At 42.4% G+C, this 16924-nt stretch overlaps 1 protein-coding gene across 9 annotated transcripts in view; it reads left to right on the forward strand.

The window, feature by feature from the left end:
- MAP2K4 (mitogen-activated protein kinase kinase 4) overlaps positions 1-16924 on the forward strand; it is a 187177-nt gene that overhangs the window by 103327 nt on the left and 66926 nt on the right. For all 9 annotated transcript variants that reach the window (XM_030534445.1, XM_030534448.1, XM_030534446.1 and 6 more), the window contains one exon: positions 8769-8943. In XM_030534445.1, the coding sequence (XP_030390305.1) occupies positions 8769-8943 (175 nt within the window). The remainder of the gene's footprint in view (positions 1-8768; positions 8944-16924) is intronic.

A 16924-nucleotide genomic window follows, 5' to 3' on the forward strand; every position in this document is an offset into this window, starting at 1 on the left:
TTTCTCTATATCCTTTCTATACATTGGTGATCAAAAGTGGACACAGTACTTCAGCTGAGGCCTAACCAGTGATGAATGGAGCTGTACTGTCACCTTCCGTGACTTACATGCTATGCCTGTGCTAATGCAACCTAAAATTGCATTTCCTTTTTTGCAGCAGTATCACATTGTTGACCCACGTTGAGGTTGTGATCCACCGCGACACCCAGACCCTTCTCAGCAGAACTCCTGCCAAGCCAGTTATCCTTCATTCTGTATTTGTCTAACTGATTTTTCTTCCCTAAGTGTAACACCTTACATTTGTTTTTGTTGAATTTCCTTTTCTTGTCTATAGCCCAGTTCTCCAATTTATCAAGATCTCTTTGAATACTAGCTCTATCCTCTAAAGTGTTTGCAACCCCTTTGACCCTCAGCTTTGTGTCATCTACAGATTTGATCAATATGCTCTCTCTTCCTACATCCAGGTTATTAATAAAGACGTTAAAAAACACCGGACCCAGAACAGATTCCTATGGAACCTCATTTGAGACCTCCCTCCAATCTGACATCATTCCTTTAATAGTTACTCTTTGTTTGTAGTTGTTTAACCAATTATGTATCCATTTAATGGTAGTTCTGTGAAGCCCACATTTCTCCAGCTTACTTATCAGAATGTCATGTGGAACTGTGTCAAAAGCCTTGCTGAAGTCCAGGTATATTATGTCTACCACATTCCCCCTATCCACCAAACCAGTTACCCTGTCAAAGAAGAAATCAAGCTGGTTCTTAGTAAATCTATGCTGACTGCTAGTGATCACCCCTTCATCACCCAGGTATTCACAAATTAAATATTTTATACATTGCTCTAGTAGCTTCACAGTTGTAGAGGTCAAGCCGACTGGTATGTAGTTCCCTGGGTCTTCCTTTCCCCGCTTTTTAAAGATGGGCACCACATTAGCTCTTCCACAGTCTTCCGTGACCTCTCCTGTCATCCACGAGTGTGCAAATATTATTGCCAGTGTCTCCAAGTTTTCTTCAGTTAAAACGATCAGTAGCTTGGGGGGAATAGCATCAGGCGCCACTGACTTGAATTCATTCAGGGCTTGTCTACATCAGAAAGTTGCAGCGCTGGTGAGGGAGTTACAGCGCTGCAACTTTGAAGGTGTACACATCTGCAGGGTACCACCAGCGCTGCAACTCCCTGTTTGCAGCGCTGGCCGTACTCCCGTTTTGCCTCGGGTGTAGAGGATCCAGCGCTGGTGATCCAGCGCTGGTAATCCAATGTAGACACTTACCAGGGCTTTTCTTGACCTCCGTGGAAGGAGGAAGCCTCTGGTAATCAAGCTGGTCTCCTTTCCCGGTTTGCTCTCTCGTTCCCGGAACCCCGAGCAAGCAGGTCTCCTTCCCTGCGGTTTGCAGGGTGGCTCCGGGAACGCGAGAGCAAACCGCGGCGAAGCTGGTCTCCTTTCCCGGTTTGCTCTCTCGTTCCCGGAACCCCGAGCAAGCAGGTCTCCTTCCCTGCGGTTTGCTGGGTGGCTCCGGGAACGCGAGAGCAAACCGCGGCGAAGCTGGTCTCCTTTCCCAGTTTGCTCTCGCGTTCCCGGAACCCCGAGCAAGCAGGTCTCCTTCCCTGCGGTTTGCTGGGTGGCTCCGGGAACGCGAGAGCAAACCGCGGCGAAGCTGGTCTCCTTTCCCGGTTTGCTCTCTCGTTCCCGGAACCCCGAGCAAGCAGGTCTCCTTCCCTGCGGTTTGCTGGGTGGCTCCGGGAACGCGAGAGCAAACCGCGGCGAAGCTGGTCTCCTTTCCCGGTTTGCTCTCTCGTTCCCGGAACCCCGAGCAAGCAGGTCTCCTTCCCTGCGGTTTGCTGGGTGGCTCCGGGAACGCGAGAGCAAACCGCGGCGAAGCTGGTATCCTTTACCGGTTTGCTCTCGCGTTCCCGGAACCCCCCTTGAAGCCGCCCAACAGCGCTGCAGTGTGGCCACATCTAACACCACTTGCAGCGCTGGTTGCTGTAAGTGTGGCCACTCTGCAGCGCTGGCCCTATACAGCTGTACTAATACAGCTGTAACAACCAGCGCTGCAAAATTTTAGATGTAGACATGGCCTCAGATTAGTCAGAATATCTCTGACACATTCTTTACTTACCCTGGTCTGCATCCCTTCCCTTTTATTGTCTATGGGAACTTCACTAGTTGTCCAGTCACGTGATTTTTTTGAGAAGACTGAAGCAAATTAGGCATTGAGCAGCTCTGCCTTTCTATCATCTTCCATTACCAGCTCACCTTCTCCATTGAGCACCATCCTTGGTCTTTCTTTTCTGTCTGACGTATTTGTAGAACCCCTTCTTGTTGTCTCTAACATTTCTTGCTAGTTATATGCTCCCACCATAACATTTCATCCCTTCCCTCTTAGGTTTCTTTGCTCTGATACCCACAGCAACAGAAAGGAGCTCACTGAAGATTCACATACTTGCATATGCCACCTTTCTGGCCTGGCCTTGCTCCATTATGTAGGGCCTTAGTGCTGTCACATAATCTTCAGGTTTGCCTGAAATTACTCCACCACCTGTCTGTTTATCTCTCAGAGGACTTCTCGCCAATGCCAAAGAAATGCTTGTTTTTAAAAGTTTCAGCATTCCTGCTGCTAAGATACTAATGGTAGAGCTTAATTACCGCAATACAATGAATTTATGCCTGTCCAAAAACATGCAAATATTTTTCTTAGGGCTGTCAAGTGATTAAAAAATTAATCATGATTAATAACATCATGTGATTAATTATGCAGTTAAACAATAATAGAATACCATTAATTTAAATATTTTTGGATGTTTTCCACTTTTTCAAATAGATTAATTTCAATTACAACGCAGAATACAAAGTGTACAGTGCTCACTTTATTTTTGATTACAAATATTTGCTCTGTAACAAATAATCAAAAGAAATAGTATTTCAGTTCACCTAATACAAGTACTGTAGTGCAATCTCTTTATCATGAATGTTGAACTTGAAATGTAGAATTATGTACAAAAAAAAAATCCATTCAAAAATAAAACAATATGAAACTTCAGAGCCTACAAGTCCACTCAGTCCCAATTCTTGTTCAGCCAGTTGCTCAGACAAACAAATTTGTTTACATTTGCAGGAGATAATGCTGCCTGCTTCTTGTTTACATCACCTGAAAGTGAGAACAGGAGTTCACATCAGTATTGTTGCCTGTACTGCAAGATATTTATGTGCCAGTTGCGCTAAAGTTCATATGTCCCTTCATGCGTCGACCACCATTCCAGGGGACATGTGTCCATTCTGATGACGGGTTCTGCTTGATAACGATCCAAAGCAGTGTGGACTGACATGTTCATTTTCATGGTCTGAGTCAGATGTCAGATAGCAGCAGAAGATTGATTTTATTTTTTGGTGGTTTGGGTTCTGTAGTTTCAGCATTGAACTGTTGCTCTTTTAAGACTTCTGAAAGTATGCCCCAGACCTTGTCCCTTTCAGATTTTGAAGGCACTTTAGATGCTTAAACCTTGTGTTGAGTGCTGTAGCTATCTTTAGAAATCACACATGGTACCTTCTTTGTGTTTTGTCAAATCTACATTGAAAGTTTTCTTAAAATGAACAACAGGTGCTGTGTCATCAACCGAGACTGCCATAACACAGAGCAAGAGACATACAATTCTTCCCCAAGGAGTTGAGTCACAAATTTAATTAACACTTTTTTTTTTTTTTTAATGAACATCATCAGCATGGAAACATGTTCTCTGGAATGGTGGCCAAAGGCTGAAGAGGCATATGAATGTTTACTTTATCTGGCATGTAAATACCTTGTAATGCCGGCTACAAACGTGCCATATGAATGTCTGTTCTCACTTTCAGGTGACATTGTAAATAAGAAGCGGTCAGCATTATCTCCCGTAAATGTGAACAAACTTGTTTGTCTTAGCGATTGACTGAAAAGAAGAAGTAGGACTGAGTGGACTTATAGGCTCTAAGGTTTTACATCTTTTTGTTTTTGAGTGCAGTTATATAACAGAAAATAATCTACATTTGTAAATTGCACTTTCATGATAAAGAGATTGCACTACAGTACTTGTATGAGGTGAACTGCAAAATACTATTTTTATCATTTTTACAGTGCAAATATTTGTAATAATAATAATATAAAGTGAACACTGCACACTTTGTATTCTGTGTTGTTATTAAAATCAATATATTTGAAAATATAGACAAATATCCAAAAATATTTAATACATTTCAATTGGTATTCTATTATTGTTTAGCAGTGCAATTAAAACTGTGATTAATCACAATTAATTTTTTTTAGTTGAGTGAGTGAGTTAACTGTGATTAATTGATGACCCTAGTGTTTATGGTTATTTTTCAGTAGAGTTGTAGAATCTTGTAGTCTTATTAGACTTGCCAAGCTTCCTGTGTGGATCTAGCTCACCAAGCTAACAATTAGCAAACTTCATGTCCTGAATTTGTGTGACACTGTCCTTGGCCCTGAACAGTGGTGCCTGGCTCCAGCAGTCCTTGTGGCTAATGCCAAGCTGGATCCATGAACATTTTTTCCTTCTGTCAAAGGGCAACTGTTGCGAAGAATAAATGCCTTGCTTGGTGTTCCTAATCCCTGGAATATAACTGCCGTGACAAAGCAAAGTAACCATTTGGAGAAAGGTCTATAAGTTGGCATCTTACAAATGCAATGCTCCATATAGCACTAGCTGTCTTATCTGTTCAAGCCCATGGGACTCCCAAGCCTCTGATAGTTTTGGATTAACATTCTAGACAGGGATTTTCAAAGGCACTAAAGCCCAAATTCCAGTTAATTCAATGAGAACTGAACTCCAAGGGCCCCTTTAAAAATCCCATCCATAATTATTTGAGGCTGAGAATGTTACTCTAACTCCTTGTGTGTAGGTATTAAAAGTGATAGTACTAATAAATCTTAAAATCCCCCACCCCACCCCCCGAAGTCCATCTTGGGGCATCCCTGGGATTCAGCTTGATCTTGTGAGGGTTATATGCCCAGCATGGAAATGGCTTTTTACTCACATTCCTGGCCTGATACACTTTGATTGCCTCCTTAGAAAGCAGAAGTGGACAGGGGAAGAGAAAGCTGGCATATTATGACCTAAAAAGTCTATAAAGATTCTTATATATCACTAGGCACAAGTAATTGAAATCCAGCCTCTAGCAGTTAAGCTGGATTCTGGTATTAACTACTTCTGACCTTCTTGTCTGACCTTCACACTGCTCTCTAGAGTTACTCTTGTTATTTTAATTCTGAATTAACTGTGTTGGCTTTGTAGGGCGGACTTTAAAAATGCTGGCTCTAAGTGCTTGTCTACATTAGGGCTTTTTGCACTGATATAGCTATAGTAGTACAAATCCTATTGTAGATGCACTGACCTGGAATTAAGTGGGGTTTGCACTTATCCTTGTTTCACACCAGTGCACTCCCATATTACACCAGTGCAATGCATCTACTCAGGGGTATGCACTTGTGTGCAGCTACACTGGTGTAGAGGTCCCTGCATTAGACAAGTCCTAAATTACCTTTCCACTGAAGAAATCAGTAAAATCATAACATTTTAATGCTGACAGGAATGTTTGAGCTCCAGACTGTGCTTCTTATAGGAAAATGGCAATATTTACTTCTAAGAGCTTCACTACATGAACAAAGTTTGTATTAAAACATGTGCCACTCTGTTAAACATGTCATTTGGCCAAATGACTATTTCACGTGGGCATTTGAACAGGTGACTAAAAATATGATCAGGATTGTTAATGGCATTTCACTAGGACTAAAGCAGATTGCTTTCATGTTTATAGTTCCATGGAGCACCTCTACTTCATGCCACCATCTTCACACCTGCAATCCCCTCTATACGGAGAGAGGCATTGCTAAGATTTCTTACCCCCACCCCCTTATGTCTTCCACCTGCCACTGCAGGGACAGTGGCACAGTTTGCTAAAGCAGAACAGGGTCCTCATTTTCCATTTTGTAGGAAATTCCGTGAATTTGAATTCCTTTCCTATTCCAGAAAGGAATGAAAACAAAAAAATTTGAAATTTGCCTCAAAACAAAATTCCAGGGAAAAAAAAGAATTTGAAGTCAATTGAAGCATTTGTTGTTTAAAAAATTGAAATGCTTCATTCCAATGCCCACATCTAAAATTTTTAATATTATAAAATACATTTGTTGTGAAAATATTGAAATGGAACACTTTGACCTTATTGACCTTCCCCCAGAAACAAAATTTTGACATAATTGACATGTTTCTGCTAAATGTTTTGCTTTCAACGAATTGGCATTTTCCATCAGGAAAAAATTCCATCAGAAAATTTCCAGACTCTGCAGCAGCAGGGCTTCATCAGCAGGATTTGGTGTCACCACTGTGCATGTCTGCCTTCCAGTCCGTCCTGCTACTGTTCTGGCTGAGAAGACATGAGCAAGAGGGACCATTTCCTAGCACCTTTCAAAGCAGCAGTTCACACCTACTAGCTTCTTCCAGCAAACGCAGAACCATTTTCAGATTACTGTCAAATCAAAATGTGCTAGCAGCAAGGAAGGCTCTAACTCTCATCACCCAGCTCCCAAAGTAAATTGTCTTTATGTTCAGCAGAGGCAGGTGGCAAAGTCTGAGGTGAGGTTTCTTCTGTTCTGTTCTTCTCTTAGTTTAATTTATTTTTTTCACCCACTCTTGTTTTCTGTTTCCTTTTTTCATTCCTTGCTTTTTGTTAAGTTCATTCCATACAGAATCTAAGTTATTACAGTGTTTTATTTTGAGGAATTTAACACACAGAAATTAAAGAAGGCCAAGAACAGATAAGGTCTCTGCAGATTTTTGTATTCTTAATATCTGTGCCTTCATCAGCATGACCACACTTGAATTGTGTTTAACTGCAGGGGTTTCAGAGGGTTTAGTTGGGAAGTAGCAGAGTGGGGGAGTCAGAATAGGAAAGCTATTACAGGGGAAGGGGAGCAGCAGCATCACAAAAAGTTTCATAAAGAAGCTAGAACTCAGCAGATGAGGTCATTTAAGCCTTTGTTGTTCCAGTAAATGGGTACTTTGGGCCTGACCTTGCTGCCCACAAAGACCAAACTTCCAATGAAGCCCGAAGGGGTAGGCCTACACAGGCTGCTGGGAGCATGTCTCTGAGCCTGAGTCAACAGACATTTGCACTAGTGGGGCTTGGGCCAGCATGCTTAAAATAGCTGTGTAGACTTGGCTTTGATGTTCAGACTTGGCCTGGAGTTCAGGCTCTGAAGCCAACCTCTGTCCCTAGGCTTCAGAGCCCAAGCGCCAACCCAAGTCGTAATGTTCATTTTGCAATTTTTTGCATGCTAGCATGAGCCCACTAACATAAGTCTGTCAACCCGAGCTTCAAGACTTGCTCCCATAAACTGTGTAGATATACCCAAGGAGTTCAGATGTGGGCCCATAGTAATATCAAAGCATGTGTCATGTACAGCAGCTGACTGACAGATGTTCTATTGTATTTATCAGCATGGAATACACTGTAGTATGTTTATTCCTTTGGCTAGTTAACTTGAGAAACTTGGAGCATTGGATCAAAAGTCTATTCCTCATTATCGCTCATTTTACCAAATTCTGGAATTTCAGCTGCTTGATCAACTGCTCGAATGAATTGGTTAGTATTCAGGTGACTAGTCTGACAGAATTTCCTTGGTTTTCACAAGTGCCTATCTGATATAATGGCTCCATAACACTGGAGGATTCTGGTGTGAGCGACCTTTTGATTAATGTGACTTTAAAGCAGGAAGCCCAGTCTCTTGGCATAGCTTATAACCAAGGAAGTGTTTGTCAGCAGATGAATGCATGAGAAACACTGTAGACTTTTGCAATTGTTTTAAGGTAAACACTGTTATTTACTAGGAATAAAGTGTAGAAAATACACATACGTTTTCTATTAAATCAATGTTAACAACAACATTTGCAACAGGTAATAGGAAGCGCCTTAAAACAACTGTGGAATTCTGTAGCTTCTGTCACAAACTATGGGCACCATCCTGCATTCCTTAGACAGACAAATTCATATTGAGGGCTATGGGAGCTCTCTGTGCCCGAGGACTCTGGGCTCAGGCACTTTGTCAAGAAACATTTGGTCTGGCAGCTTCTGGTTTCTTGAGTAATAGTCAATCTGCATTATAGTTTATATTAAAAATGGCTATTCAATGCCTTTTTTCAACTAGATGAAGTGATTATGCATTATTTGAAATAAGTTACAGTTTTCCATTAAGATCAACATGCTCTTCATAAACCTGCTAATACAAACAGGAGATTTAGTTTGATTTCTGTTCAACATGAGCAATACAAGTAGGACAGGTAGTGACCAGCAAGTGCATTGCTGCAGGGGAGGCAACACGCATAGCTTTGTACACATGGGACTAGGAGTGCTCTAAAGAATCTTGGTTCTGCATGCTATACCAAGTCCTGCTACAAGCCTGATGTATTTTTATGCACAATAGAAAATAACCATGTAAATGAGAGTAATTAGAATGAATCTCTTTGGAGACACATATTAAGCCTTAGGCTGCAGTTAAGACATATAGCTAATTGAAGCTGTGACCAAATGTATTTCTTTGTTGATATAACATTCTCCCTCAACCCTGCATCCCCAACTAGAATCCTCCCTGGAGTCACGTTGTTGCTATAGCCTATGTGCAACCCTCTCTTTCAATGTTTAATCAAGTGCTACTGAAAAGAGAAAGTTACAAACTATTTAAAATGTGGAAAAATTGCTTCCCAATATTTTTGACAGAGAGAGACTGAGAACACACAGCATTGAATCATCAGGAAAATTGAAGATTTCCCCTGAACAACATTGGGATTTTACTGCAGAGGACTTGAAAGACCTTGGAGAAATTGGACGAGGAGCTTATGGTTCTGTCAACAAAATGGTCCACAAACCAAGTGTGCAAATTATGGCAGTTAAAGTAGGTGATGCCCATAATTGTGTTTGTACTTCAGTTCATTAAGGATGGAACGTGATGGAGAATTAATGTTCATCCGTCTGTCACCGTCTACTGTTCTGTTCTGTTTATCTCCAGTATAAAGGGTACTTGTGCTGAAAACACTGTGTTTAATGGGCATATCTGTCAAGTGAATTGTGAAGGTCTGATATCTTGCTTGTGCACTTTAAAAAACTGACTCTGCCTCTCAGGAAGCAACTGCTGCAGGGGATTGGATGGCTCTGGAGACTGGTAATGGGATATGAGGCCTTTCACCTGCTAATCACTGGTTCATATCCAGCCTAGGTTGGTAGTAAGCACAAGTGAACATCCAATGGCAGCTTGGTGTCCTTTGTGAAATGAGTTAGTGAGTAAAGACTGGTTCCAACTGGACATGTATCCATGCTGCAGCAATTGACAACCTCACTAGAGAGGGCAGGAAATGAGTGAGCATGTGTTTAGAGAGCATGCTGCCCTCTCGCTCTCACCATGATGTGGAAGCATGGAGTGCCTCCTCTGCTGACCCAGTTCTGGAAACATAGAAGATACCAGCCTCCAGGGCTGTCCATTTGATACTTTACACCAGCACCAAACTCATGCTTTTTTTTTTTTTAATCTTGTTTTCCTAGCTCTTATGTAACAAAATAATCTTTGTCTTTGCTTTAAAACTGCACGTTGTTGGGGATTTTTGATTATTCACTTGATGGTCCAGTTCGGGGTGAGATGGGCAGTGGATGTTGTTTCACTCTGAAAGTGATGAATTCTCTCTTCTTTGCTTTTGCTGTGTAACAGTTAATGATATCCGCCTCTTAAATCTAGTTACAGGTACAGAATAGTGACACATGCTCCACTAGCTTCATTGGAAAAGTAGAAGTGAGCTCTGAACCCAAACTACCTAGATGTATGTGTCACTCTCTTTAGTGGTCTCTCTCTCCAAACGTTGTCTAAGTGGGTCTGGACATGTTAATTCCCAGTGGGTTCATGTACTGGTTGGAGCCAGTTTGGGGACGTGTTGCAACCCTCTTGCTAGCAGCCATTCTATATGATAGGGAGGCGGATAAGACCCCGTTGCCCAAGATTTGTGTATGTGCTGCCCCTGGGAACAGCTAAAATGCTCTTGGAGTCTCCAGCATCACTTCTTTCCTCTTACTTCGCCCAGCAACATGGCACCATCCTTCCAGCAGCCGGGTGGTCAGTTACGCCTTTTGGAGTTGTTGGGATTGGCATAGCAGAATGATGCCTGGCACCTTTTCAGACTCAGGGACAGAGCTTGCTGTTGCTGCAGCACTCCCAGCCTCACCAAGCCCAGTGAGTGGGAGGTGGAAGGAGCCGCTGAAGAGTGCTGTGAGGCACTCCTTACCATTGGGCTCAGCTGGTGGGCTGTGCCACATTCCTCAAGGCAAGAAGCCTTGATGTTGAAGTTGTTTAGGATTAGCTTTCCCCACAAAGCCGATCCTGAGCTAGCTGCTGGAGCATGCACTGGACACGGCTTTCTCTGATTTCTGTGACTGTTGCTTTTTGGGCAGTCCGGTAGGTGGGTCAGTCTCTTGACCCTGTTGTCGTCCCTCATGGGCGCCTGGTGCTCCTTGATGGGTCACCACTGGGTTATCCCTCCTCCTTCCTTGCACAGAGAGAGGCTCCTCTCTCTCTAGCTCACAGTGTGCCACCAACAACTGACTCCATTCCAACTCCCAGTGTCTTGCCTCTGCATGAAGAAGCAGGCGGTGTGGTTCTCTAAGCCTCTCTACTTTCTGTCTGCTGGCAGGAGCCTTCCCCACTGTATTTTGGTTTTTCTCCCTCTGCTTGGTGCCCCCCTGGGCAGGAAGAGGATTTTTGAAAACAGGAAACTGGTATTTAAAGAAAAAACATGGCAGTGCAGCAGGCCCAGCTAAGATTAAAGAACTCCTGCACTTGCCCAGCCACACAGTAATGTGCGACCTGCCCCACTTTACAGCAGAGTGGCAGGCAGCAGAGAGTGAAATTCAGCAGCAGGAGCTGGCTTTGCAGACTCTCCAAGACAGTTGTTCCTAGCTGCTTGGTGTTTCAGGCCAAGATGAAGCATCGATTCCAACAGCAGTGATGTAGCAGACAAGCTTTCAGCTGTGTGGGCTGGTCATTTAGCAGCAGAACATAACATTTTGGAAGTAACAAGCCAGAGACCTATGGCTGTTGTCTTCTGTTCTGACTGGAGTGAAATAAAGTTCCCAGGAATGTGTCTGTAAATGGTGGATTCTCTGTGACTTTAAGTCTTTAAACCGTGATTTGAGGTCTTAAATAACTCAGCCAGAGTTGAGTTGTCTATTACAGGAGTGGGTGGATGGCCTGCAATTTGCAGTGGGTCAGACTAGATGGTCATGATGATCCCTTCTGACCTTAAAGTCTGTGGGAGGCTGGTCGTTAGAGGGGCATGAAAAATCCATAGCGCAGGACCTAGTCCCCCCATCCCTTTCAGGCTGACATGGTAACCAGGTATTTTTGCCCCACTTGTTTCAGGAAGGGCCATAGCCAATTCTGATTATGGTAGCTATTTTGAACCCCCGTCCCCTCAGTGGATCTCTCTGACCTCCAGGCCAGGTCTGACTCCTACAGACTCCAATAAACAAACAAACCGAGTTTCCCTACTCCAGTGGCTCAGCTTCCCCATATTTACTCCCTGTTTTTTACATTTGGGCACTATGGGGTTTGAGCACTGAGCCTGTTCTCCTCTCAGCTTCCCTCAGACAGGTTATTTGTGCAGCAAGGCCTTGCCTTCCATTTTCCACTTCTTTCACTGGCTTTTCCTCAGAGAGTCAGCGGAGTGGTGCAGCCAATACTACTAGCCTCCTGGTGCCAGTAAGCCCACTGTTCCCCAGCTGTCTCAAGTTTAGCCTACCTCAGTCTTCCATTTTACCACTGCTTTCTCTGAGTCTTCTTTTTTGCGGGATGCAGCAAAGTGGTCTAGCTCATACTGCTAGCCCATCAGTGTCAGCAGAGCTCCTGTTTTCTGTTTGGCCTTCCTTAGGTAGCCACACCTGCTGCTTTTCTTACCAAAGCAGCAGAGCAGCCTAGCCTGTCCTGCCAGCCTGCATGTGCCAGTACCCACCAAAATAGCTGGTATCTGCAGGCAGAGGTACTATTAATTTTTTCTTTTTTTAGTTTCCTTTCATGCATGCTAGTTTGGCTTAGCCAACCATTTTATTGAGCCTGGAAGCAGCTTTCATCTAAGTATTACTGCTGAGGCTGTTTAGTTGCTCACACCATCAGCCTGCCAGTTTCAATGGACAATCCAAAAGGCTGTGATTCTACACTGAAATGTCAGCATTAAGGGAGGATGGTGCACCATTTTGTTGCACAGGTGTAAAAACACTTCAGCAAGGCTTTAAAGCTCACAGAGCATTACTGCATGTGCAGAGGACTTCAGCATGAGTGCTCATGCCCAGCTCTGCTTCCCTCTTTTCTCCTTATGATCCTCTGCATATATATGTTTAAAAGTAAATAAAAAATATAAATGTGTTCCCATGTCTCTCCAAGGGGCACGGCAGAGCCTGGGACAGTAGCAATGCAGTAGCTGCAGAAGCAGCAGTCTTTAAAACTGTGAGGCTGGGTAGCTTAGTACATTGGAGGGGCGGAATGGGGTGTTGTTCTACCATTTCTGAGGCAGTTCGTTCAAACCTTCAGTATGATGCCTTTGTGTACCTTGATCAAAAGAAAAAAGTAGCACCCCAAGTGGGTAACTGGAAGAGAGGGGGGAAGGGGAAAAATAAGAGAAATACCATAGTAAACAAAAACATGCACCATGGGCTTCTCCATTTTTCCTTCTTAGAAGAGAGCTTTCTAGAATCAGGAAACCAATTATCTTCTGCACCACTGAGGGAGCCCTGGTAGGCCCCACTCAATTCCAGGTCAGTGGTTGTCCCAGGAAGCTCATCAGAACAAATTCCTAGAATTGCAAGCAGTTAGGAAGGTGAGCTCTCTATCCATAAGCCTTTCTCTTGATTTGTCTAGCGCATTGTCCAGCCATTAGCTCATGTTATACCCTTTGGTGCAGGATTGAAGAACTCATTATTAAATATTTGTTCCCGATGTAAGTACTTATGAACTGTAATCAAGTCATCCCTTAATCTTCTCTTTGTTAAACTAAATAGATTGAGTTCTTTGAGTCACTATAAGGCGTATTTCTAATCTTTTCGTCGATCTAATGGCTCTTCTCTGAATCCCAATTTATCATCATCCTTGAATTGTGGACAGCGGCATGGGACAGAATATTCCAGCAGAAGTCGCACCAGTGCCAAATACAGAGATAAAATAACCTCTGCACTTCTACTTGAGATTCCACTGTTTTTACATTCAGGGACTGCATTAGCTCATTTGGCCACAGCATTATATTAGCTGATTATCCACCAGAATCCCCCAGGTCTCTTTCAGGCTCTCAGCTTCCCAGGCTAGAGTTCCCCAGCCTGGTAAGTGTAGCTTATATTTGTTAGTCCTAGATGTATATATTTACATTTGGCTGTAATAAAATACATATTGTTTGCTTGTGCCCAGTTTAGTGCTAGTGATTCAAATCGCTCTGTATCAATGACCTGCCTTTTTCGTTACTTACCATTCCCCCAATTTTTGTGTCATCTGCAAATTTTATCCTCGATGATTTTATGTTTTCTTTCATTTCTTAAAAAAATATTAAGTCGTGTTGGGCCAAGAACCAGTCCTGCAGAACCCCACTAGAAACATACCTGTTGGATGATTATTTCCCATTTAGAGTAACATTTTGAGGCTTGTCAGTTAGCCAGCTTTAAATCAGTTTATCGTGTGTCATGTTAATTTTATATCTTTCTATTTTTTTATCAAAATGTCATGCGGTACCAAGTCAAATGTGACATTAACATTATTATCTTTATCAACCAAACTTGTAAACCCATTGACTGACATTAGTTATGTCGTCTTTCTTTAATTCTCTAGTAATCGAGTACTGTTTCAGCAGATCTTGTCTGGGATCAATGTCAGACTTGACAGGCCTATAATTATCTATGTTATTATATAGGAACATAAGAACGGCCATACTGGGTCAGACCAAAAGTCTATTTAGCCCAGTATCCTGTGTTCCGACAATGGCCAGTGCCAGGTGCCCCAGAGGGAATGAACAGAACAGGTAATCATCAAGTGATTCATCCCCTGTAGCCCATTCCCAGCTTCTGGCAAACAGAGTTTAGGGACACTATCCCTGCCCATCCTGGCTAATATCCATTAATTTATCTAGTTCTTTTTTGAACCCTGTTACAGTCTTGGCATTCACAACATCATAGAATCATAGAATATCAGGGTTGGAAAGGACCTCAAGAGGTCATCTAGCCCAACCCCCTGCTCAAAGCAGAACCAGTCCCCAACTAAATAATCCCAGCCAGGGCTTCGTCAAGTCTGACCTTAAAAACCTTTAAGGAAGTAGATTCCACCACCTCCCTAGGTAACCCATTCCAATGCTTCACCGCCCTCCTAGTGAAAAAGTTTTTCCTAATATCCAACCTAAACTTCCCCCACTGCAACTTGAGACCATTACTGTTAGGGGGCTTATTCCTTCACCCTCTCACTCCCCCGGTCCTTCTCACATGAACATAGAGCAACAATACTCAAAGTCTGAAGGTGCAAACAATTCGATGTTTATGGAGGTGAACTTCCAGCAAGCATGTTTCCAGTTTCCTTCCTCAGTGTCCCCCTTCCCAGCTCTGACACCACAGAGCCTTGCCTGTGTCCCTGTTCCCATTCCCCCCACTTAGCGAAACGTGATTCCAATTCCCCCACTCCCATTCTCTGTTGCCATTCCCCCCCTTACTGCCTGATTGACTGCAGACTATATAGTAAATCTTGAGTTCTGCTTAGCTATACCTTAACCCAGTGGTCTCCAAACTTTTTTGATTGTGTACCCCATCAGTAAAAATTTTTTGAGCACTCACCCCCTGCCTCGCCGAAGCAAAAAAAAAAAGCAGCTCGGAATCCCACTCGAACTGGCGAAGCAACAACAACAACAACAAAATAGCCGCTTGGACTCCCGCATAACGAAGCAAAAAAAAAAAAAGCGCTCCTCCTGCCGCACACCCCCAAGGATCCTTTTGCGCCCCCCATTTTGGAGACCACTGCCTTAACCAATCTTTTTACTGAAATGTAACTAACCAATCCTAACATATTGTAAAATGATTATTTAACCAATTATATCCCACCACCTTAATTGGTTTAGACCCAGCAAAATTAATTATACAGCAGACAGAAACAATTACAGAACGAGACAGAGACTATACAGACAAATATCAGAGGGGTAGCCATGTTAGTCTGGATATGTAAAAGCAGCAAAGAATCTTGTGGCACCTTATAGACTAACAGACGTTTTGGAGCATTAGCTTTCGTGGGTGAATACCCACTTCGTCAGAGGCATGAAAGCTCATGCTCCAAAACGTCTGTTAGTCTATAAGGTGCCACAGGATTCTTTGCTGCTTATACAGACAAACAATAGGGAAGTGGATACTACAGTGATAGAACAATACAGAAATGAGGATTTCATGTCCCAGCTATTGATAAGTGAGTTCTTGCCAGACAGGATGCTTTCAAACTAAGTTTCCTTTTACATCTTCTAGGCTCTTCCCTTTCTCTGGAGGTGATAGGAATATCAAGACAGGATTGTATTCCTAACAGCCCAATAGCACCTTATTTCAATGTGACTAGTTTGGAATGTAAGGATGTGACCATACATTTCCCAATTTATGGCTGGCCTCTGCTGCTTAGCCAAAGGCTTCGCCTAAGAACAAGGCCTCAGACTGTCACAGTAAGAGAAGGCCCTTAGACAGTGATTTTGATTCTTTCTTTTATACCTCTGTAACTTGCTTAGTGATAAGAATACACCTAGATTCTTAAAGTATAGGCTTTTGCAAATGGCCTGAATATCTATATCCTAACACCCCACCCATTTTCATCCTCTGGCGTTGTGTAAAGAAATACTTCCTTTTTAAAATATTGGCACAACATTACATTTCTTTCAGTCTTCTGGAACTTCTCTGGTTTTCCAAGACTTATTTAAAATCAACATTAACTGTCAGCAAGGTCCTCATCCAGCTCTTTTAAAACTCTTGGATGCAAGTTATCTGGACCTGCTGATTTAAAAATGTTTAACTTTAGTATCTGCTGGTTAACATCCTCCTGAGATACTGGTGTAATGAAAAGAGTGTTATCATGTGATATGGCTACATCATCTGTTTTTACACCAAGTACAGAACAGAAATATTTATTGAACACTTCTGCCTTTCCTTCATTATTAATGATAATTCTAGTAATGGACCAATACTATTATCAGAATTTTTTTTCCTAATGTACTTTAAAAATGCCTTCTTATTGTCCTTAATTCTGCTGGCCAGAGATTTGCACTTGCTTCCCTTATCAACTTTCCACAGTTCCTATCATCTGATTTATAGTTATTATTATCCATTTCCCTGCTATTCCATTTGTTACATTTTTTTTTTTAAGCAGTAAGAGCTTTCTTCCTCAATTGTGAAATTGTGGCTTTTGGGTACTTAGTAAGGTGCTCTTAAACAATTCCCAAACACCATTCACATTTTTCTAATATAATTTCTTCCTCCCAGCTGATTTGGCTCACAATTTTTTTCAGTGTTGTGAAATTGGCTTTTTAAAGCATCAAGGGTATATATCACTTATCTGGACATTATTCTGATTGCACATTATAAATGTGATCAGATCATGAGATCTTGTATCTAAGTTACCATTAATTTTTAGTTCTGTGGTCAGTTTCTCTTTATCTGTCAAGATGAGATCTAATATAGAATTCCCCCATGTTGGATACAACAGTTTTTGAGTTAGGAAACTGTCGTCTATATTTAGAAATTCTAAGAATGTTTTAATATTGGCAGCATGAGACATCCAGCATATGTCGCTCAAAATCTCGCAGCTTTTTTCTTACCCATTATAGATAGGTGCATCAGGAGCCAGT

This window comes from Gopherus evgoodei, chromosome 15 (assembly GCF_007399415.2).
Source record: "Gopherus evgoodei ecotype Sinaloan lineage chromosome 15, rGopEvg1_v1.p, whole genome shotgun sequence".
NCBI lineage: Eukaryota > Metazoa > Chordata > Testudines > Testudinidae > Gopherus > Gopherus evgoodei.